Below are 20,378 nucleotides of genomic sequence, written 5' to 3'. Positions count from 1 at the left end.
TACTTTGACACACATGGGGTTGCCTACGAGTTGGAGTCAATTCAATGGCAACTGGCTATCATTATTAGGTGTTCACACAGTTTGAGGGGAAGAGTGTTATCTTCATTTTACAGATGAGGAAACTGAAGGCCTGCAAGGTTAAGCAACTTGCCTGATGGCACACAGCCCAGGATTTGAACCCAGCTCTTTGTCCAGTGTTCCTGTGATGTAGGTACCTCAAGTACAGGGGTGAAGGGTGTCCTGACCCTGCAGCAGTTGGGGCGGTGGACCCTCCTGTTGCATCTAAGTGCTCTCTCTCCGCCTTTCCAGATTTCCAGGCCGGGAGATCAGGACTGGTGGAGCTCAGAGACGACACTTGAGCAGAAGGTACAGTTGCGGGGCCCAGTGGCCACTGGAGGAAAGTGGTGATGCCCTTTGAGCGCCTGCTGGAAACCAGAAGGAGAGCACAGGCTGGTGCCAGGAGCCAGGATACAGGGATGACGCCTCCAGGGGTCCTGGCCTCCCTCCCACCTGGGTGCTAGGGGCCGTCCCCAGGCTCCAGCCGGGAGCCCTGCCGCCCAGGGGCATGGCCAAACCTTTCTTCCGACTCCAGAAGTTTCTCCGCCGAACGCAGTTCCTGCTCTTCTTCCTCACGGCCGCCTACTTGATGACCGGCAGCCTGCTGCTACTGCAGCGGGCCAGAGTGGCCCTCCCACAGGGCCCCCGGGTGCCCAGCCCCCTGCAGGCCTTACCCGTGGCTGCTGTGGCCCTGGGCATGGGCCTGCTGGACAGCAGAACCCTGCACGACCCCCACGTCAGCCAGGAGCTGCTGCTCGGCGTGGACGTGCTGCGGAGCCCCCTGGCCCGGCCCCGGCCTGGCCCCCGCTGGCTGCGGAGCCGCAACTCCGAGCTGCGCCAGCTGCGGCGGCGCTGGTTCCACCACTTCATGGGTGACACCCAGGGGCCACCTGCCCTGGGCCCTGAAGCCCCAAGGCCAGCCACTCACAGCCAAGGTAGGTGCTTAGCCCTGGTTCCCCATGCATATTGGGGAGCTGCTCCCAGGAGCCCTGCTGAGGGCGGGTCCCCTATCTCTGGCTCTGGTGGCAGATTGAGAAGTAGGTACTGCAGGCCCACGGCCTTCACAGTGACTCCTCTCCTGCTCTGAGGAGGCCTGGAGGGCCTGCCTTGTGATGCCCTTTGGGGTTTCATGCATTGACAGCTAGAATTCCCTATGGCTCCAGGCAGATGTGCGACCAGGTCACCTAGAACTCACCCTCTGGGTTCAGACAGATCTCACTGGAATCCCAGAGCAGCCACCAACCTGTGTGATCTTAGACATGCACTTAACTTCTCCAGGTCCCTCTGCAGTGGAGATTCAGGTGCCTACCCTAAAATTAAGGAGCCTTTGTAACACAGTGATTCAACACTTGGCTGCTAACTGAAAGGTCGGTGGTTTGAACCCACCAGCCACTCTACAGGAGAAAGATGTGGCTTTGTAAAGATTACAGCCTTGGAAACCCTGTGGGGTAGTTTTCCTCTGTCCTATAGGGTCACTGTGAGTCAGAATTGACTTGATGGCAACAGGCTTACCCCAAGGTTATTGTGAGGATTAAATGGGATCGTGTAGAAACTGGTTCTCAAAGTGGGGTTCCGGGCCAGCAGCACCAGCATCACCTGGGGTATTGTTACAGATGCGGATTATTTCTCCCAGAACCAGCTGTATCAGGTTCATGCTGGTTCAGCAGCCCCTGCTGAGAGTGTGCATTTCTACCCCAGGATGTACTGAATCAGAATGTTAAACTGTAGATTCTGATTCGGTATCTGTAGGATGTCCAACCGGAATGAACCAGGTCAAAGCCCTAGTATTAGCACACTGCCTGCCATGTGATTCAGATGTGCCCTCCAGTGCTCCTCATGATGAAGCTTAAAGTTAACCCTCTGTCTGTCTAGGTGATCCTCAGGATGCTTAGGACCTAGTATATCCTTTGGACTCCACAAATGGCATCTGTGGTTGATTAATAAAATAGCTAGCCCATTCACCATGCACCTGTGAGGTTCACACTATTATTGTTACATCTCCACTTTATAAATGAAGAAACTGAGGCACAGAGAAGGTAAACAAATTGCCCTAGGCCCCTCCCTTAGCAACTCCTACAACAGGGATTCAAATGCACATAGTATATTTGATTCCAGGAAACACTGGTAGGGAAATAGGAAGTGAGACAGGAAGGAAAGGCAGCCAATAAAATGTGCATTGTGCAGGAAGTAAAGGGTTAATACCTGCTCCATCAGGGGCTGTCCAGGGTTCCGCTCCAGTGCTGAATGTGGACAACTCCACGCAGTCATTGCCCCCCGTAGATTGTTAAATATTTTAAATACACCCCCTCCGGATTTAAGGAAGAATTTACTCTTCCTGCAGAATAAGGAAACCAAGGCCGGGATGGGCTGTGTGATCACCTTACTGGAGCCCCTCAGGAGAAGAGATAAAGGCCTGAAAACCCTCCTTGGAGCCCCCTTTCGTTCCTAGGTTCCCCAGGCCCTGCATAGCCAGGCCAGCTTCCCAGATGGGGAGTAGCCCGGGGTCCAGCCCCAGGGACAGCTGCAGGCCGCAGACAAAGCCAGCATGTCTTTGTGGCCGGGCAGCCCGCCATCCTCCTGAAAGGGGCTCCTGAAGCCGTGGAAGCCGCAGGAGCTCCATCAATCACCAAGCATTTCATTATACCTTGGACAACATCCATAATGGAATAAAATGTCAGTAGGTTTACTGGGGAAAAATAGTAACTTCTCCATAGCCAGTTTGTTTTTTATTGATAGTAATTTCCAAAGACATTCCAATATCTCCAAAGCCATCGTTAATAGCCGCACGGCATGTCCATTTTGATGTGCAAATGAACAGATGCGGAGTCACAGACAATAATACATCGCCTCCATTTCAGCCGAAAGTAATAAACTCGCCTCTGAATGTGTCCCAGTGAATTCCCCAGAAGTTCTTTCTTTTCTGCACATTCTTGCCTCTGTCAAGGAGTTAGAAAAGCCATTTGTTATTTTCCTGGAAGAAAAAGGGGGCTCACCTCCTCCTCACCAATAAGGGGCCATCTGGGGCTCAGGCCCTTTCTGCAGACTGAGCCAGGGCCAGCCAGCGGTCAGCTCCATCAAATGGCCAGCTGGGTAGCCTTTTCTTGTTTTCAGAACCACCTGACCTTTGACCGTTTTTTCTCTTTTTCCTCAATGTGTTCATTCAGCTAATACTCACTGAGCCACCATCATACTGGGGCCTAGGTTACAGAATGGATTTAGAATAATCATCACTATTATCTGCTCTGTGATGTGCTGGGCACTGTTCTGTGTCCATCTACATCTGTTACCTCATTTAATATAACCCTCAAAAAGCCTTGGGATGTAAGTGGTATTGGAAAACGACAACAACCCAATTGTCATGAATTGCCTGTGACTCCTGATGAACCCCTGTGTATCGGAGTGGACCTGTCCTCTGTAGGGTTCTCAGTGGCTGATTCTCTAGAAGTAGATGGCCAGGCCTTTCTTCTGAGGTACTTCTGGGTGAGCTCCAATCTTTAGCCTTTGGGTTAGCAGCCAGGTGCTTCACTGTGACACCCAGGGGCTCCATCAGTGGTGTTACCACCATTTTAATGGTGATGAAATTACGTTTCAAGGAAATAATTTTAAAATGTTTGTTAGTGAGCACATACTAAAGGATTTCTGGTGGTGCAGTAACTAAGGCATTTGACTACTAACCAGAAGGTTGGCAGTGGAAACCCACCAGCCTCTCTGAGGAAGGAAGATAGGGCAATCTACTTCCGTAAAGATTTACTGCCTTGGAAACCCAGTAGGGGTCACTATGAGTCAGAATTGACTTCATGGCGGTTGATTTGGTTTTTTGGTTTTTCACTGTATGCCAAGTCTTGCACTGAACACTCTACATGTGTTACCTTATGGAATTCTCTCAGCAACTCTATGGAGTTGGCATTATATCTCCATTTTACAGATGGAGAAGCTGAGGCCCAGAGGGGGAAAGTTGTACATGGCAGGTCACACAGCCAGTTAGTGGTAGAGCTGAGATATGAACTAAGTCTGCCTGTTTCCAAAGGCTGTTTCCATTCACTTCCCCAGAAATGTATATCTAATAGTCTCAGCCTTTGAAGGTCTTGAGCTCAGGCACTTTCAGAGCCTTTTGGTTAATTTCCCCATCTGCAGTGATTAATGTTTAACAATCCCCGAGCTTGTGTTTTGGATGTTTAATTGAAACCTGTAATGTAATTTCTTCTTTGCTGAGCAACACAGCAGAAAATTCTCAAATATCACCATAGTTTTCTTTTACTAAGTAAGCAGGCTGAAAAGAGAAGTTGCTTCTCCCTGATCTGGGTGAGTGCTTTCTTCAGCTATCCATTTAGGTCTCAATTAGTCCTGAGATGTACACAGAGAGAGTGACAGACAGACAGACAGGAGAGACAGAGAGAGGAAAGCTTGGAGAGGCTGGGCATCTGAGCAGCAGTTTTCAGTAGTCCCTTACCATCAAGTCAGCCCCTGACTCCCGATGACTCACTCCACAAGGGAACAAAACTCCGCCCAGTCCTGTGCCATCCCCATGATTGGTTGAGGATCAGACCGTTGTGATCCATAGAGTTTTCATTGGCTCGTTTTCAGAAGTAGATTGCCAGGCCTTCCTTTCTAATCCATTTTAGTCCAGAAGCTCCACTGGAGCGTGTTCAGCCTCACGAACACGCAAGCCTGCACTGACGGATGGGGAGTGACTGCATGAGGCGCACTGGCTGGAATTGATCCCAGGTCTCCTGCATGGGAGGCGAGAATTCTGCCACTGAGAAGTTTAGCCTGTGCTTATTGACTGTATACTGTGTGATCAGATGTATCTTGGGATGGAGGTAGCCTCAAGAGGTTCATGGCCTGAAAGGGGGTTAAGACCCTTTCATAGACACTTGAAGGTGGTCACTACTTCCTCTCAGCCCATGTTCTCTAACCTGAGCATCGCAGATCCCTAACCATTCCTTGTGTGGCAGAGATTTCCAGTCTCCCCCATTCTTAGTCACCCTCCTGTTCTGCCTTTCTTCAACTGTGGTCCTGGGAATTGCATATTGGTGTAAATTCAACAGGACCATCTCCTCCTTGAATTTAGGCTCTCTGCCCCTACCCTAGGAGCTCTGATGGTGCAGTGATTAAAGCATTCGACTGCTAACTAGAAGGTTGGCCACCAGCCATTCTGCAGGAGAAAGATGAGACACTCTGCTTCCATAAAGCATTATAGCCTTGGAAACCCTATGGGGCACTTCTACTCTGTTCTCTTGGGTCACTATGAGTTGGAATCGACACAGTGGCAGTGGGTTTGGGCTTTTAGTTTTGGTGCCCACCTTGGAGACAGTGGGGGTGTAAATGGTTAACCCTAGCTGAAAGATTAGAGGTTTGAGTCCACTTAGGGATGCCTCAAAAAAAGGCCCAATAAACTGCTTCCGAAAAAAAAAAGCCATTGAAAACCCAATGGAGCTGATACCATTAAATTGTATAACTGCAAAATGCTGAGTAGGCAAGAGTTGTGATATATACATTGTTTATTCATACATAAATATATAGCTCTGATGGTGTAGTGGGTAAGGCATTCAGCTTCTAACCAGAAGGTCGGTGGTTCAAACCCACCAGCTGCTCCACAGGAGGAAGATGAGGCAATCAACTTCCATAAAGATTTGCAATCTTGGAAACCCAGTAGGGTCAATGAGTCATAATCAACTCCATGGCAGTGAGTTATACACACACACACACACACACACACACACATGTCTCTCAATCTCTCTCTTTATTTATTTATTACAACAATGAAAAAATGAAACTCCTGTGGAGCACAGTGCTGTTCTGACACACATGGGTTTGCTGAGCTGTAGTCAACTCAGTGGCAAATGACTGGTTGGTTTAACGGCTTCTACCCTGAAACCTCAGAGGTGATCAATATCGGAGCTATAATACACTGTTGACAAATAGTTGTTGACACTGACAATTTGTCAGATAGGATAAAGATTTGGTCCCTGCCCTCAAGGAGCCTTAAGTAATTTTGCAGAGACAGGACACATAGGTTTAATGATTTTAACCACCTCAGTTAATTATAGAGATTTGGATGGCAAAAGAGTTTTTGGTTGTCATTATCTTTTATCAGACACAAGAGCTATAAGAATCCAGAGGAAGGAGAGACCAGAGTGGGCTGGAGTAGTCAGGAATCTAAGCCTTCAAGGACCATGGGAAACAAAGGGTGGGCATTGATTCCTTTGACAGTTGAGGAAACTGAGGCACATGACATTGAAGTGATTCAGCCACGGTCAGAAGCACAATTAAGTGCACCATTCACAGACAGAAAAATCACTCCTTGTCTGGGGCCCCAGAGCATGATTGATTGGCGGGTCCACTCTTCCAAGCCACTCAGCAGGTAGCTGATGCTTTGGGCCAAGTTCCTTCCAGGAATAAAAACTCCCAGATGATAGACCAGGACTTTGTTCCTCACTGAAAAGCCATTTAGGAGCTGGCAGGCTGTTGGGAGGCTTTGGGCGTGTGACTTCCCAGACAGCCTAATTTTCTGGAAGCTGTGGTGCGCTCCACAGGTGACATTTCAGAGGCACCCAGGAGTGGATGCAGACGTTCTCGGAAGATATGCAATGTCTTTATCGCAGGTGCCAGTCCAGATCTTAGCACAGCTATTGTGGGGGTGCGCTCACAGCTTGGGGACTGTGTGATTGCATGTTTGCAAATTCCCAATGTGCCATTCTTTCCAAACACCGCGGTGTGTGTGACATTTACATGTCGAATGCATTTGCATTGTACGTGAATTCTCTGAGCCTCTCTCTGCCTCTCTCGGGGACATCTTCCTCCCTCAGAGTGACAGAGCAGGGCCACCACGCACTCCACCTCATGCCTAGGTGGTTGGGTTAGCCCTGCCATTGCTCCATGGAGTCTTGCCACCCAGTGTCCCCTTCCGCGTTAGGAGTATGCCAGAGGTGACTGGGCTGGACGAGGGCTCCAGAGTTACCTGGTCCTATTGATTGCTGCCCAGGCCATCTCTCTTACAGCCTGCTTATTACCCGTCTTCAGCAGTGGGTCCTGCTCCCTCCTGGGACAGCTTATTTTTCTTAAAACAGCTCTTTCTGTTTGAAAGATCTCCTTTATACAAAACAATCATTCTTTCCATAACCAATTCCTCTGGATCACAGTGAGGCAACAGAACCTGTCTGTCAGGCTGTTTGTGGAGGAAGGAGGCCGGTGGGCAATGCAGCCACTCTGAGCTGAGGAGGGCGGGACAGAGAGGAGGCTGGAGTTCAGAGGAGACGGTGTAGCATCCAGACTTGGTGACTCAGGGTGGGGGGAGGGTAGAAGGAGGTGGTAGACAGGCTGACTCCTGGGTCCTGGCTGGGATGTCCAAGTAGACAGTGAGATATTGGGCAGGAAATGAATAAGATAACTTTCCTCAATGTCCCAAGGACACTGGAAGGTGTTCCAGTGCCCACTTGGCTCGGACACTGAGTAGGAAGTTAGGCTTCAACTCTCATCTCCAAGGCTTCTTTCTCTACAAGGTTCCTTGGCTGGAAGGGCTGAGGTTCCTCGGACTTTTCCTAAGGGCTGGTCCCGGATGAGGACCCTTCCTCTGCTTCCCAGGCTTCTGAGTCCCTACTGTGCTGTCCTGCAGGTACATACATCGGGTGCTTCAGTGATGGCGGCCAGGAGAGGACTCTGAAAGGGGCTGTGTTTTATGACTTGAGGAAGATGACCGTCTCCCACTGTCAGGACGCCTGTGCAGAGCGGTAAGTGTGGGGCCCTGGATGGCTGATGCCACTGGGAGACAGCCCCAGAACAAGGTGACTCATCAAGATAGTGGCTACCAGTTGGCTGTGGTAGAATAATTAAACCTCATTTGATCAGATTCCAGTTATCCACAACAAAGAAAGTTTGTTGATGAGTTGGCATGGGACCCAGGAGACCTGGGTTCTAATCCAGACATGCTCAGGAACTAACCATGTGACTCCTGTGAGTTCTTTTCCTTCCCTGTGCCTCAGTTTGCTCATACGTTTGAAATAAAAGACTTGAACCAAAGTTTAGCTGAAGATTTTTCTAGCTCTGTTAGAAAAAGTTTCTTTTCCATCTTGTGTTTGTAACAAGGTTTGCTTTTTCTAATACTGACAGTTACCATGTGCCAGGGAATGGGCTTTACTCTCAAGCCACTCACAATTCAGTGGGGTGGGATTGGAGTGGGAGGGAGCAAAACCCCATCAGCAAATGATACTCTTGATTTATTTCTATTGCGTTTGGATTCTTTCATATTTGTTATCTCATGTAATCCTCACCACGCTCTGCTAGTTAACAGTTATCCCCATTTTACAGGTGGAGAGACTGAGTCTGGCGAAGGAAAAGGCAGGGTGTTCGCATGTGCTTTATAGATTAGGTAAAGCCAAAATCTAGACTGATACAATCTTATTTTCTTCTCCTAACAGTTAAGGAAACGGAGACTCAGAAGTTTTAAGTGACCTTCAAGGCCTCACAGTTAGTCAGCAGCCAGTTAGGAACTAGAAACTCGTGTTTGGCTTTTCAACATGAGCTTTTTACACGTAGAGCCACTGAGACGGGAGTGTGAGAATTTGAGCCTCAAAATAGAAATATAGTAAAAATCTGTGCAATGCCTTATCAGTTCCATTTCTGATCTTTCTTTACCTGTGGCATTAAAGCTGGCTGCAGTAGGTAAAGACGTGCCTTTGTAGAAGGAGGATCTGTGCTGCAGGCCTATTTGCAACACAGTGGCTGTGGCAGGCATTTCAGACCAGTGGTGTGTAGGAGGTGGCTGGCTCATGCACGCTCACGGTAGCCAACTGTTAAATTCTCAGAAATGTTGGGATATGACTGTTAAATTGGGAGCTTGGGATCAGCCATGATGGAAATATTTACACCACAGAAATTGGCAAACACTACAAATCAGAGCTGCTTGCTCCCATGCTGGGAACTGTTTAACCAGCACACCACTGCTTTAGAGCCATTTAACCTGTAACCATAGACAACACCTTAGGGAACAAAGCTTGGGGTTAACGAGAAGGTCCCATCACAAAGGAAAAGACTTAGCCAGATGCCCCTTGAGACTGGCTGAAGACTAATCCCTATGGCTAGCCACATATCGATGTCTGTGGCCCCTGATTCTTCACCCAAACCCATCCTCAGCTTCCAGTCCAATTCATCTCCTGGACCCAGGCCCAGCCGCCATTTCCAAACCCAGACTTCAGTGCAGTGAGGATCCCAGCCACAGTTCCGACCCAGGTTCCAGACCAACCTCAGAGCCCACTCTCCTTGCAGGTCCTATATCTACGCCGGCTTGGAGGCCGGAGCAGAGTGTTACTGCGGGAACCGACTCCCGGCAATGAGCGTCAGGCTGGAGGAGTGTAACCATGAGTGCAAGGGGGAGAAGGGCTCAGTGTGCGGGGGCGTTGACCGACTCTCTGTGTATCGCGTGCAAGAGCTGCAGCCTGGCTCCAGGAAGCGTGAGTGTGCCAGCCTCTCCCTGTGCTCTGTCCCTTACTCTTCAGCTATTTCCCTCCTCCAGCCCCTGGTCCAAGCTACCTGGGCAGAGCCTGTGCTTTCCCTCCCTTTCACCTTCAATGGGTCGCTCATGGCCCAGTGGGGAGTGGAGTTCAGGTCCACTCCCAGGTTGCTTGGAGCTCATGATTGAGGTATAGCTTTCTTGTTCCCCAGTGTTTCGGTTTCCTACTGCTGTTGTAACACGTATACCACAAGGGGGTGGCTTTCAAGAACAGGGATTTATTTTCTCACAGTTCTGGAGACTAAAGATCCAAATCAGGATCTCCTCCATGTTGATTCCTTCCTTGTAGGGTCCTGGTATTTCTTGGTTCCTTGACTTGTAGATGACCCTCACATGGTGTCTGTCTTCCCCACCATGTGTGTGTGTATTTCTGTGTCAAGTCTGCTCTTATTATAAGTCAGAAGTGATGAGATTTAGAATTCACTCTACTTGAGTATAATCTAGTGAACATAACGAAAAAAAACCCATTTCCAAACAGGATTACTCCCACAAGTATAGGGATCAGGATTCTAACACACATTTTGGGGGAATCCATTTTATTCCATAATACCCTCTGAAGAGTGAAACTGACCAGGAGGCCTGAAATCTAGGCCTAGGTATACCTCAGACATGCTGTGTGGCTTTAGGCAGCTCACTTCTCTCTGGGTTCCAGTCTCTGTAGCTGCAAAGGCAGACCTGGATTTCTTGCATTGTAGCAAACCAGATAATCTGAGAGTTTCCTAGCTACAAAACTCGTAGAAGTGCTGCATAAAATTGAACAAACACAATTTTAAGTGCAGAAATGAACTTGCTGGAAAATAAAATCCCTGGGACCAGAGATGAAGAGGGAACCAAGAACCCCAGCAATGAGACTAATAGATGACACTGCTACCCTGGAGCTCAGCAGAGGGACGTTGCTGGGCTGGCTGCCGTGGGACTTAGGTTTTATTGTCCAAGAAGATCAGAAAAGGAGACCTTGGGCCTGCCAGGGTAAGGAATTTGATTGAAACCTCTGCATAAAAATGATACTCAATTTCCCTGAGATATAAATCAGTGGAAGTTTACATTTTATATATATATATATATAATACGTGTGTATGTCCCACCAGTTTAGGGAGACAGAAAGAAAGCTTGTCTGTTTTGACCCAGGCTTCAGGTGAAAAAAAGGAAAATCTAAGACTTCATAATCACAGGATTGCATTTGCATGAGTTTGAGGGGTCAAATTTATACTATCTGTTTTGTCTCGAAAGCTCCAACATAAAAGTTGGTTCTAGGGCACCTGAGGGCACCTGGCAGAGGCAGATGCGAAGTCTCTCTTAAGAACTATGCCATCAAAGTTTATAGTAGCTTCTTGGCCACAGCCAGCTACCCAGTAGGAGTGAGTAGTTGGATCTATGGGCTTGGGACTGTGGTCACAGGAGACATCAAGCTTAATGGGCATAACATACTATACAAAAATATTGTTCTACATCCTACTTTGGTGGGTAGCGACTGCAGCTTAAAAACTTCAAGTGGCCATCTAGATGCAATGATGAGGTCTCTCCTCATCCAGAGCAAAGAAGAATGAAAAAAACCAAAGATGCATGGAAACAATTAATCCGAGGGACTGGTAGACCATGTGATCCTCAGCCTATATGACCATGAGATCAGAAGAACTAGATGGTACCTGACTACGACTGTCAACCACTCAGAGGGGGTTTGGTGCAAGAGATCTTGGATAGAGTGGGAGAACAATGTGGAACAAAACTCAAAATCATAAAAAAAACAGGTTTTCTGGTCTGATAGAGCCTGGTGAGACCCCCAAGATTATGCCCCCTAGCCACCCTTCAGGTCTGGGACTGAACTCACTCCTGTGGCTTCCAGCCAAATAATAGACAGGTGTATGGGGTGAACATTTATATCAGGTAGATACACTCCTTGGAGTAATCAGGGGACCAGAGTAATGGAGAGAGATTTAGTGCTTAGCTCTGGCCAACTGGTGCTGGGGAGGCAATGAGGATGCTGAGGTGCTTGCATCTACCAGGATGTGTCTGGGAACCAGGGGTACCGATAGGGGGATAGCAACAGGGTAGAGAAACTGATGGCACGCTCTTTAGCTTGTGGACTAATTAAGGAGCTCATTCATCCCACAACTGTTCATTGACACCTATGCTGAGGGTAACCCTGTCCTGGGCACAGGGATTTCCTGGCATAAGGACACAGTCCTGTCCTTTCTTTTAAAAAAAAAAAAAAAATATTGTCATTTGGATGAAAGTTTACAGAGTAAGTTGGTTTTCCTTTCAACTGTTCATACGCTTTTTCTTCCATGACATTGATTGCAATCCCCACAATGCAGCAGCACTCTTCCCACTCCCTCCCTGTGGTTATCATTCCCCTTTGCCCTTGACACAGTCTTGTCCTTGAGGAGCTTACCTGTCACCAGGGCATCCAAATAGGCATCCTGGGGACCAATCTGCTCCACACTGGCTTCTTGGATCTTTTCTTATGATGGGTTCAACAGCATTAACCACCTCTAACCTGTACTCCACCCCGAGCAGGAGCAGGCCTGTGTGTGGACATCTGTTGCCCTGCAAGCCCCTCCTGCTTACTCCGTCATTGATTTTTGGACATGGCCATTGTGCTTCAGGATGGCCAATGGTTAAGGGAGAGATGATGCAGTCATTCAGGTGAGGCCCTGATCTTGAGTGGGCTAGACTTGATGTCAAGGTCAACATGGAAAACATTAAGCAGGCCGTGGAGCCCTGTGCGATTGGCCTTTGCTTTTTCTCCCTTCTCAGGGGAATGAGATGACGGGACCTCAAAAGGTGACTAGGTGACCCTCTCTTCTTAAATTATAACTCTGACTCACAAGAAGCATTCAAAGGAGTAAGACCCATGATTGTGCTCTTCAGGTAGGAATCAAGGGGTGGTTGTAATCAATTTATTACCTTGAACCTTCACCTTGGAGGAGCCCTTTTGCCCAGAGTGGCCCTTGGATTCATACCTAAGAAGTGCAGGAGAGAGCTGTGGAATAGACTGAAGTAGGTGACAGCTTGTTCCCAGATCATCACATCAGTGAAGCCGAGAGGCTGCTGATGCTAGCACCTTTAGCTGCTCACGTGTTTTTAACATGTTGCGGTTTATGTAATGCCTCATGTGAATTATCTCATTGAATTCATTAATGTATTAAGCCTGTTGGACACTCACAATCATTGGGGGTTCAGCAGCAGAATTCTTACCTTCCATCTGGGAGACTTAGGTTCAATTCCTGGCCAGGGGACCTCATGCACAGCTACCATCCGTATATCGCAGGAAGCTTGCATGATGCTATGATACTGAAGAGTGGAGCTTCCAGACTAAGGTGGGCTAGGAGGAAAACTTTGTGATTTTCCAAAACTCAGCCAGTGAAAACTCTATGGATTACAGTGGTCTGAGCCACAACTGGTCATGGGGATGGCAGAAGACAGGGCAGCCATTGTGCATGGGGTTGCCATGAGTCAGGACCTGACTTGAGAGCAGCTAACAGCAACTGCTGTGTATCAGGGTTGGGGCTGGGTGTGGGACACAGGTGGTCCTGGTGCAGCCGTCTTCCCTCCAGGAGCTCCACTCTGGAGGCCTCATGATCCCTTGTTGAATTCCCTGACATCTGGGACTCACTGGGTTGCTGATCACTCTGCTCTCCCCATGTCTTGTCTGACTAGCCCTCGCCTGGCCACTGAACCTATCCCCCTCCCCAGTGTCTGCCCCACCACAGTGAAACTGGCTAAGGACGAGAGCCCAGGACATCGAGATATTTTGTTCTTTTGGGGCCTAGTCATGCAATAGAGCAGAAAGAATTTTATGAGCCCAACACTAGTAATCACCCCAGGGCTTTATACCAAGAGCCAGGGCAGAAACATGCTTGCGGATTGATCAGGGGATGGCAAATGGGTGCATGTTACTCCTAAAAACAACTTGAAAGAGACCTCTGAGTCCATGCCATGCTTGAAGTTATGTGGCTAGTCACTGGCAATGATTTAGGTGTGAGAGGGTTTCTGCTGCCAGCCAGGAGATGTGACAGGTAGAGTGAGCTGGAGAAACACTGAGCCCCAGGAGACCTTGTGCTAAAAGGAGCATGGAATGTGAATCAGAATGCCATCTACAGAAACTCTGATGAATATTTGTCTGTAAGAAATAAATGCAAGCAGCTGGTACTGGGACGTTCCAAAAGGTTTGTTCAGCCACAAAGAAGGCAACTATGGACCAGGACTTTTCCACCAGAAGCTCTGGAGGGCAACTTGGCAGCGTCTTCCTGCACAGCGTGAACTTGAGGAGCATTCCTAGAAATTAGGTGGGAGTTCAAGATAGAGAGAGGCAAATCTTACTAAGAAGCAAAGCAGTGGTGTGACTCAGAAGGTACATCAAGAGGGAACGTGGCAGGATTTCAGATTTCCAGAACTACTCTCTGAATGCAAACTCTAAAAAGACGTGATTTTCCAGAATATCAGGCCTACATGTAGAATCTGTTATGGAGTAGATGTACAAGATATAAATTTGTGAAAGGGAGGGAGAGAGAGAGAGAGAGAGAGAGAGAGAGGGAGGATGAATGGATGGACGGACATTGTCCCCAGAGAGCTGGATGAAAGAAGTGAGATCTGAGCTCAGCAATTTTTGTCCCACTGGTCCCTTATAGGCAACTCTGGTGACCAAGGTTCTGATACTAGGTTTCTATTAGGAAAATGGATTGACTACCCATCCCCATCCAGGGTAGTTTTCTCTCTTAGTTTCCTGGGGCTGCCATAACACAATACTATGAAGTAAATAGTTTTTAAGAACAGAAATGTATTGTGGCACAATTCTGGAGGCTAGGAGTCTAAATCAGGGTATCAACTATTTTGATTCCTTCTGGGGGTCTGAGAGAGAAACTGTTCCGTACCTCTCCAAGCTTGGTACTCCTTTGCTGCTTGTAGATGGTCCTTTGGACCTATGGTCCCTGTGCTGAGAACCTCTTAGACCCAAGAGACAGAGAAAGAGAACTATAAATTGGAGATGATGCCTTCCTCCTCTGTGTGACTCTGCCTCCATGTCTGTTCTCTCCTTTCATAAGACACCACTCAGAAGGGATTAGGACTAGGATCCACCCTACTCTGGTATGACTTAATTGATAATATCTTCAAAGAAAAACTTTATTTCCCCAAACAGGGTCACATTCACAAGTACAAGAGTCAAGACTTTGACATAACTTTTGGGGGACATCATTTAATTGTTAACACTTGCCCTCTCCAATTTGAAACCTGCCCCTTTGGAGTCTACTGACACCTGCTTCCAGATCAGAAGCCCATATTTTCCCTTGTGGCAGGCATCAACAGCCATGGGCACCGTTTCTTACCAGAAACCCATTTCCTTTCCTGCAGGGAGGACCGTCACGTACCGTGGGTGCTTCCGACTGCCAGAGAATGTCACACACACCTTCCCTGACTCCCTGATACAGGCCAACGTGACTGTGGACACGTGCACAGGCTTCTGTTCCCAGAAAGTAAGACCAATGATCATTGCAAAACCATGGGCAGTGTCCCCAGGGAGGGAGCAGGTGCCTGGGCCAGGCTGCACATGCCCGCTCTCTACCCAAAGGGGCTGAGGGGGGAAGCTGAATATACACTGGACATTAGGGTGGGTGCTGGTGGGGAGCTTGCAGCTGACATCTGTGCTTCGAGACTGGATGGGAATTTTCAGGAAAGATTGCATAGCTGGAAGGATGGTACCTTTCCCAATGTGCACTGTTGGCACATTGACATGGTTTGGAAGCAAGAATATGCTGGCTTGGGCCTTGGGGAGAGCTGATGGATTTTCTACTCTGCACTGAGAATGTCAGGCCATGAAGCTGCCAAGAGGAACTGTGTTGTACATGTGCACCTATGGTGTAGCCTGGGCTGAGAAGTGGAGTGAAACTCTGTGCAAGGCCTGGGTGGGGCCCTGTGGTATGATAGGTCACTTTTATATGATCTTTCTCAACATAGTCTTGTAACTCCCACCAAATGATTGGGTAGGATTATGCAAATAAGATGCTTGTGGCCCACCATGGGGATTGCTCAGCTTGCTAATCATGTAAATAAGGTGCATGGCACTTTGTGGGGGTGAAGCCATGCAAATAAGGTATATGGAAGCCTAACAAGAGGATTGGTCAGTTTTACTAACCTGTTAGGCTTAAATAAGCCAGCCCAGAAATGGAAAGGGGGGACCTGACTACCACTAAGAAGAGATGGGAGCAAAGTATGTTCTTTGGACCCAGGGTCCCTGCGCTGAGAACCTCTTAGACCCAAGAGACAGAGAACGAGAACTATAAACTGGAGACAGTGCAAGATAGCAAGAAGCAGCAGCAGAGAAACAGCTGCAGCAGAATCAGGAGACCAGAGTGAGATGGCACAGTGGACTTCCCAGCCCATGCAGTGAGGTGGCTATAGTGGATGTACCAACCCACAGAGCCAGAGGGCTGAGCACCTTCCAGCAGGAGGCTTCTTGGTGGACTAGGGTGCCTCTAGGCACTTGTTGGTGGAGCTAAAGGGTTTTGTAACACTTGCTGGAGTAGGGCAGAGGCCAGATCCACAGGCCAAGGGGCCTAGGGCCAGAGAGAGGTTTGCTTGCAGGCACAGCTGAGAAGAGGCTGTCCTGATTGAAAAACTGTATCTTGGGTTAGTCCTGATCCTGAATTGCAACCTGTTAACTTCCCTAATAAACCCCATAATCGTGAGTATTGTCTGTGTGTTCACACCAGAGAAGTAGAGAAATGCTGTGGGAAGGACTGTTATCAGGATTGGTAAAAAGGTTGGAAAGAGGAGGTATGTCTTTCCTCCACTTCATAAGCATCAGCTTTGGGCTGATGCTGATGTTGATGATGATTCTGTCTCCCTCTCATGAAGTTAGAGGACCTCTGACACCACTATGCCATTTTTATATACCCCAAAGACCACTATCCCTGCATTAAATGCCAGCTGTGAGTAAGGCTGGCCAAAGTGAGATAGAGCTTGAGAAGAGCAGGCCCCAGATTGTGTGAAGTGAGGCGGGGGAGACCCAGCAGGCTGTGTCCAAAGAGTATTGAGATCTTGGGCTGGTGTCCAGATTGAGGTGGATGTTATAGCTTTAGAAATGGCTCTAGGTAGCAGTTGGCTGGAGTTGAGGGCTGGCTCAGGTGTGCCGGGATTCAGTAGCTATCCTCTGACAGGGCTGTGATGCTTGACAGTATAATGGAACAGAGCTAAGAAGAGACGAGAACCTTGGCAGTGATGATGACTCTCTTCCCCTAATCAGGGTCATGTTCACAGGCCCAAGGCCTAGGACTTCAGCATATCTTTTGGGGGACACAATTCAATCCATAATTTGCCCTTTCTGACTTGAAAGCTGCCTCTGTTTATACCTGTTCAGGATCAGAAGCCCACATTTTCCCTCATGACAAGTGTCAACAACAGTGGGCATCATTTTCTTACCAGAAATCCATTTCCTTTCCTGATGATGAAGAATAGCTAATATTTACTGATCACGTAGTATGCTGGGATAACTCATTTAATCCTCATAACAACTCTATGGGAGAGGGACTGTTATAATCTGCATTTTACAGGAAGGAAACCGAGACAGTGAGAGGTGGAGCCGTCTGTCAGCCCGAGGTCTCCCAGCCAGCAAGTGGTGGAGCTAATGTTTGAACTCGGTGTAGCACCACCACAGCCTGTTGATGGTGTGGAGGGTGGAGGGGGTGGACGTCAGTGAAAGCAGAAATGATTGGACATCCATGAACACACTCCCCCTCCCCACTGCCCACCGCTCCCACCTGGGGGCCCCCTCTCCGACTTCCCTTGGAGGGTGGGTGGAGCTCAAAGCCTTCCATGGGTGCTTTCCTCTCGTGCAAGTGCATCCTCTGAAGCAGTGGCTCTCCAGCGTCACCAGCATTTCCGAAGCCACTGCCAAGGATGTCTTGAGTATCGGGGCTTGCAGGACACAATGCAGTGAGCCTAGAGGCAGCTTTGTTGATTTGCAGACCATCTGGCCTGCAGACGTCTTTGTCCCCTCACCCCTTTGGTGGGAGCAGAAGTGTAGGTAGACATAGCATCAACACACCATCTCAGCCACTGGCCCCTACTTGCACACACACTTGAACAAGCCACCCTTCTCAGGGCTTTCCCTGCACCTGCTGCTCAAAGCAGCTCTTGGCACAGTTCCCCCATCGAAATCAAAGAAACCTAGGTGGTTCCGACTTGCTGAAGGCTGGCCACCCTCAGGGTCAGCAAAAGCAGAAGGTGTCCCCCCTGCACAACACCCTTCCCACAGTTACCTGCTGTAATCCTTTCAGCAGCTCAGGGAGGGGAGCTGTTCTGATCCCTGCTTGCTACAAGAGGCTCTGAAGGTTCCCAGAGGTGAGAGTGTCCCCATGCAGGCACAAGTGGCCAGCTTTATGGCCTCACTGCTTGGTACCACATCTAGCACTTGGTACACTGCTGCCTCTCTGGGTGACAGAAAGGGAGGAGGGTGGGTGAGTGCAGAGGGAGGGTGAGTGCAGAGGGAGGGTGAGTGCTGAGAAGAGAGATGGGAAAGAGCTAGAAGAAAGGAAACAGGAGCCGGTACAGCTGTGGGGCACTAGTTGTTTTTGGTTTTTGTTCATTTTTTTTTTTTTTTTATTGTAAGTAATATGTTCCCATGGAACAAAATAAAAACATAGCTATCTTAGTTCCCTAGTGCTACTATAACAGAAATACCACAAGTGGGTGGCTTTAACCAACAGAAATTTATTTCCTTATAGTCTGTTGTTGTTGTTAGGTGCTATTGAGTCAGCTCTGACTCCTAGCGACCCTGTGTACAACAGAAGGAAACGCTGCCCAGTCCTGTGCCAGCCTCCCAATCCCTGCTATACCTGAGCCCATCGCTGCAGCCACCGTGTCAATCCATCTCATTGAGGGCCTTCCCCTTTTTCGCTGACCCTTCTCTTTACCAAGCATGAAATCCTTCTCCAGGGAATGGTTACTCCTAACAACATGACCAAAGTAGGTGAGACGAAGTCTGGCCATTCTCGCTTCCAAGGAGCATTCTGGCTGCACTTCTTCCAGGACAGATTTGTTAGTTCTTTTGGCAGTTCATGGTACTTTGAGTATTAAGGCTAGAAATCTGAATGCAGACCCCAACTCTAGGGAAAGGCTCTCTCTGTGCACTCTGGATGAAAACCCTTGTGTCTTTCAGCCTCTCTTCCTGGGCTGCTCAGAGATTGCCACTTGGCCTCAGTCTCCCTCCATTTGTGCTTGCTTGCTCTGGGACTGAGCTGCTTTTTTATTTGTCTCCAAAGTAATTGGCTTAAGACTTACCCTACACTGACATGGTCTCATTCGCATAGCAAAGGTATCACTATTCCCAAATAGGATTCCCCCACAAATGTGAGGGTTTGCAACTTGTAAATTTGGTGTGGACACAATCCAATTCATGACAGTAGCCAGGGGTGTGGAGAGAAGAGTCCTCCTCTCATGCCTGTGTCTTGTCGGCCCAGTTCTTTCCTTGGAGGCCTCCTGTGCCCATGTTGAGACAGGTCCTATGAATATTCAAGTCATTGCATTGATGTCACTGTTCCTTTACAAGACACACATTGGTCTGCACCTTATAAGTTTTCCATATAATTGCATTGTGGTAAGATACATGCCACATAGAATTGGCCATTTTAACCATTGTTAAGTGTACAATTCAGTGACTTAGTTACATTCATCATGTGTGCAACCATCACCACTGTTTTATACCCAAAAGGTTTTCAGCAACCCCAAACAGACTCATTACCCTTTAAGTACTACCTCCCCATTCTCTCAGCCACAGGTAACCACTAATAAACTTTGGTCTCTGCATTTGTCTATTCTAGATACTACATAGGGGAACTCTGGTAGCATAGTGCCTAAGGCACTTGACTGCCAACCAGAAGGCTGGCGGTTCAAATCCACCAGCCACTCCTCGGAAGGAAGATGGGACAATCTACTTCCATAGTGATACCGCCTTGGAAACCCAAGGAGGGGTTGCTATGAGTTGGGTCCAACTCAACGGCACATAACAACAACAACAACAGATACTACATATAAGTGGGATCATACAGTATTTGTTCTTCTGTGTCTGGCTTATTTCAGTCAGCATGATGTTTTCCTGTTTCACCCATCCTGTAGCATTCATTCTCTGTATGGCTGTCTAATATGCCATGGTTGGGATATACCGTGTTTTGTTTATCCATTCATCTGTTCATGGACACTTGGGTTGTTTCTACCATTTGATTCTTGTGAATAGTGGTGCTGTGAACTCTGGTGTGTAAGTATCTGTTTGAGTCTGTGCTTTCAGTTCATTTGGATATGTGTGTAGGGGTGGATTTGCTGGGTTGTAAGGTAATTCTCTGATTAGCTTTTAGAGTATCCTGATCTTACTTTTTCCATGGGGCAGTCTGTCACAATGATTGTTCCATGGCAGGACAAAAAGTGCTTTCTCATTCTTTTTGATGACTGTAAAGTATTCCATTTTATAGACGTCCCATCATTTATTTGGAGTCCATGGGTGGTACAAATAATTAATGAGCTAGGCTCTTCACTGAAGGGTTGAAGGTTCAAGTCCACCCAGTGCCTCAGAAGAAAGGCCTGGTGATGTCCTTCTAAAAAGTCAACCATTGAAAACCTGGGGGGCACCGTTCTACTCTGCCATGGCAACTGGTGTGGTATGTGTATCATTTACTTAACAAATCCCCTACTGTTAAGCTTTTAGGTTGTTTCCCATCTTTTGCTTTTACAAACAGCAATGCAGGGATATCCTTGTACATAGGTCATCTTACATGAGTCAATCCATAATATAAAAATGCCAAGAGAATGCTGGATCAAAGAA

General features: G+C 48.1%; 1 protein-coding gene across 1 annotated transcript in view; it reads left to right on the top strand.

Moving 5' to 3' along the window:
- Window positions 1–565: 565 nt before the first annotated feature.
- The window catches only part of WSCD1 (WSC domain containing 1), a 39,836-nt gene continuing 20,023 nt past the window's right edge, over window positions 566–20,378 (top strand). The window contains exons 1-4 of the mRNA XM_007937510.1: window positions 566–992; window positions 7,673–7,787; window positions 9,322–9,506; window positions 14,918–15,039. Coding sequence (XP_007935701.1) covers window positions 566–992; window positions 7,673–7,787; window positions 9,322–9,506; window positions 14,918–15,039 — 849 coding nt within the window. The remainder of the gene's footprint in view (window positions 993–7,672; window positions 7,788–9,321; window positions 9,507–14,917; window positions 15,040–20,378) is intronic.

This window comes from Orycteropus afer, unplaced genomic scaffold (assembly GCF_000298275.1).
Source record: "Orycteropus afer afer isolate SDZICR_OR568_19922 unplaced genomic scaffold, OryAfe1.0 scaffold00042, whole genome shotgun sequence".
Taxonomy (NCBI): domain Eukaryota; kingdom Metazoa; phylum Chordata; class Mammalia; order Tubulidentata; family Orycteropodidae; genus Orycteropus; species Orycteropus afer.
The sequence above is the reverse complement of the archived record's forward strand: the minus strand, read 5'-3'. Positions and strand labels throughout refer to the sequence as shown.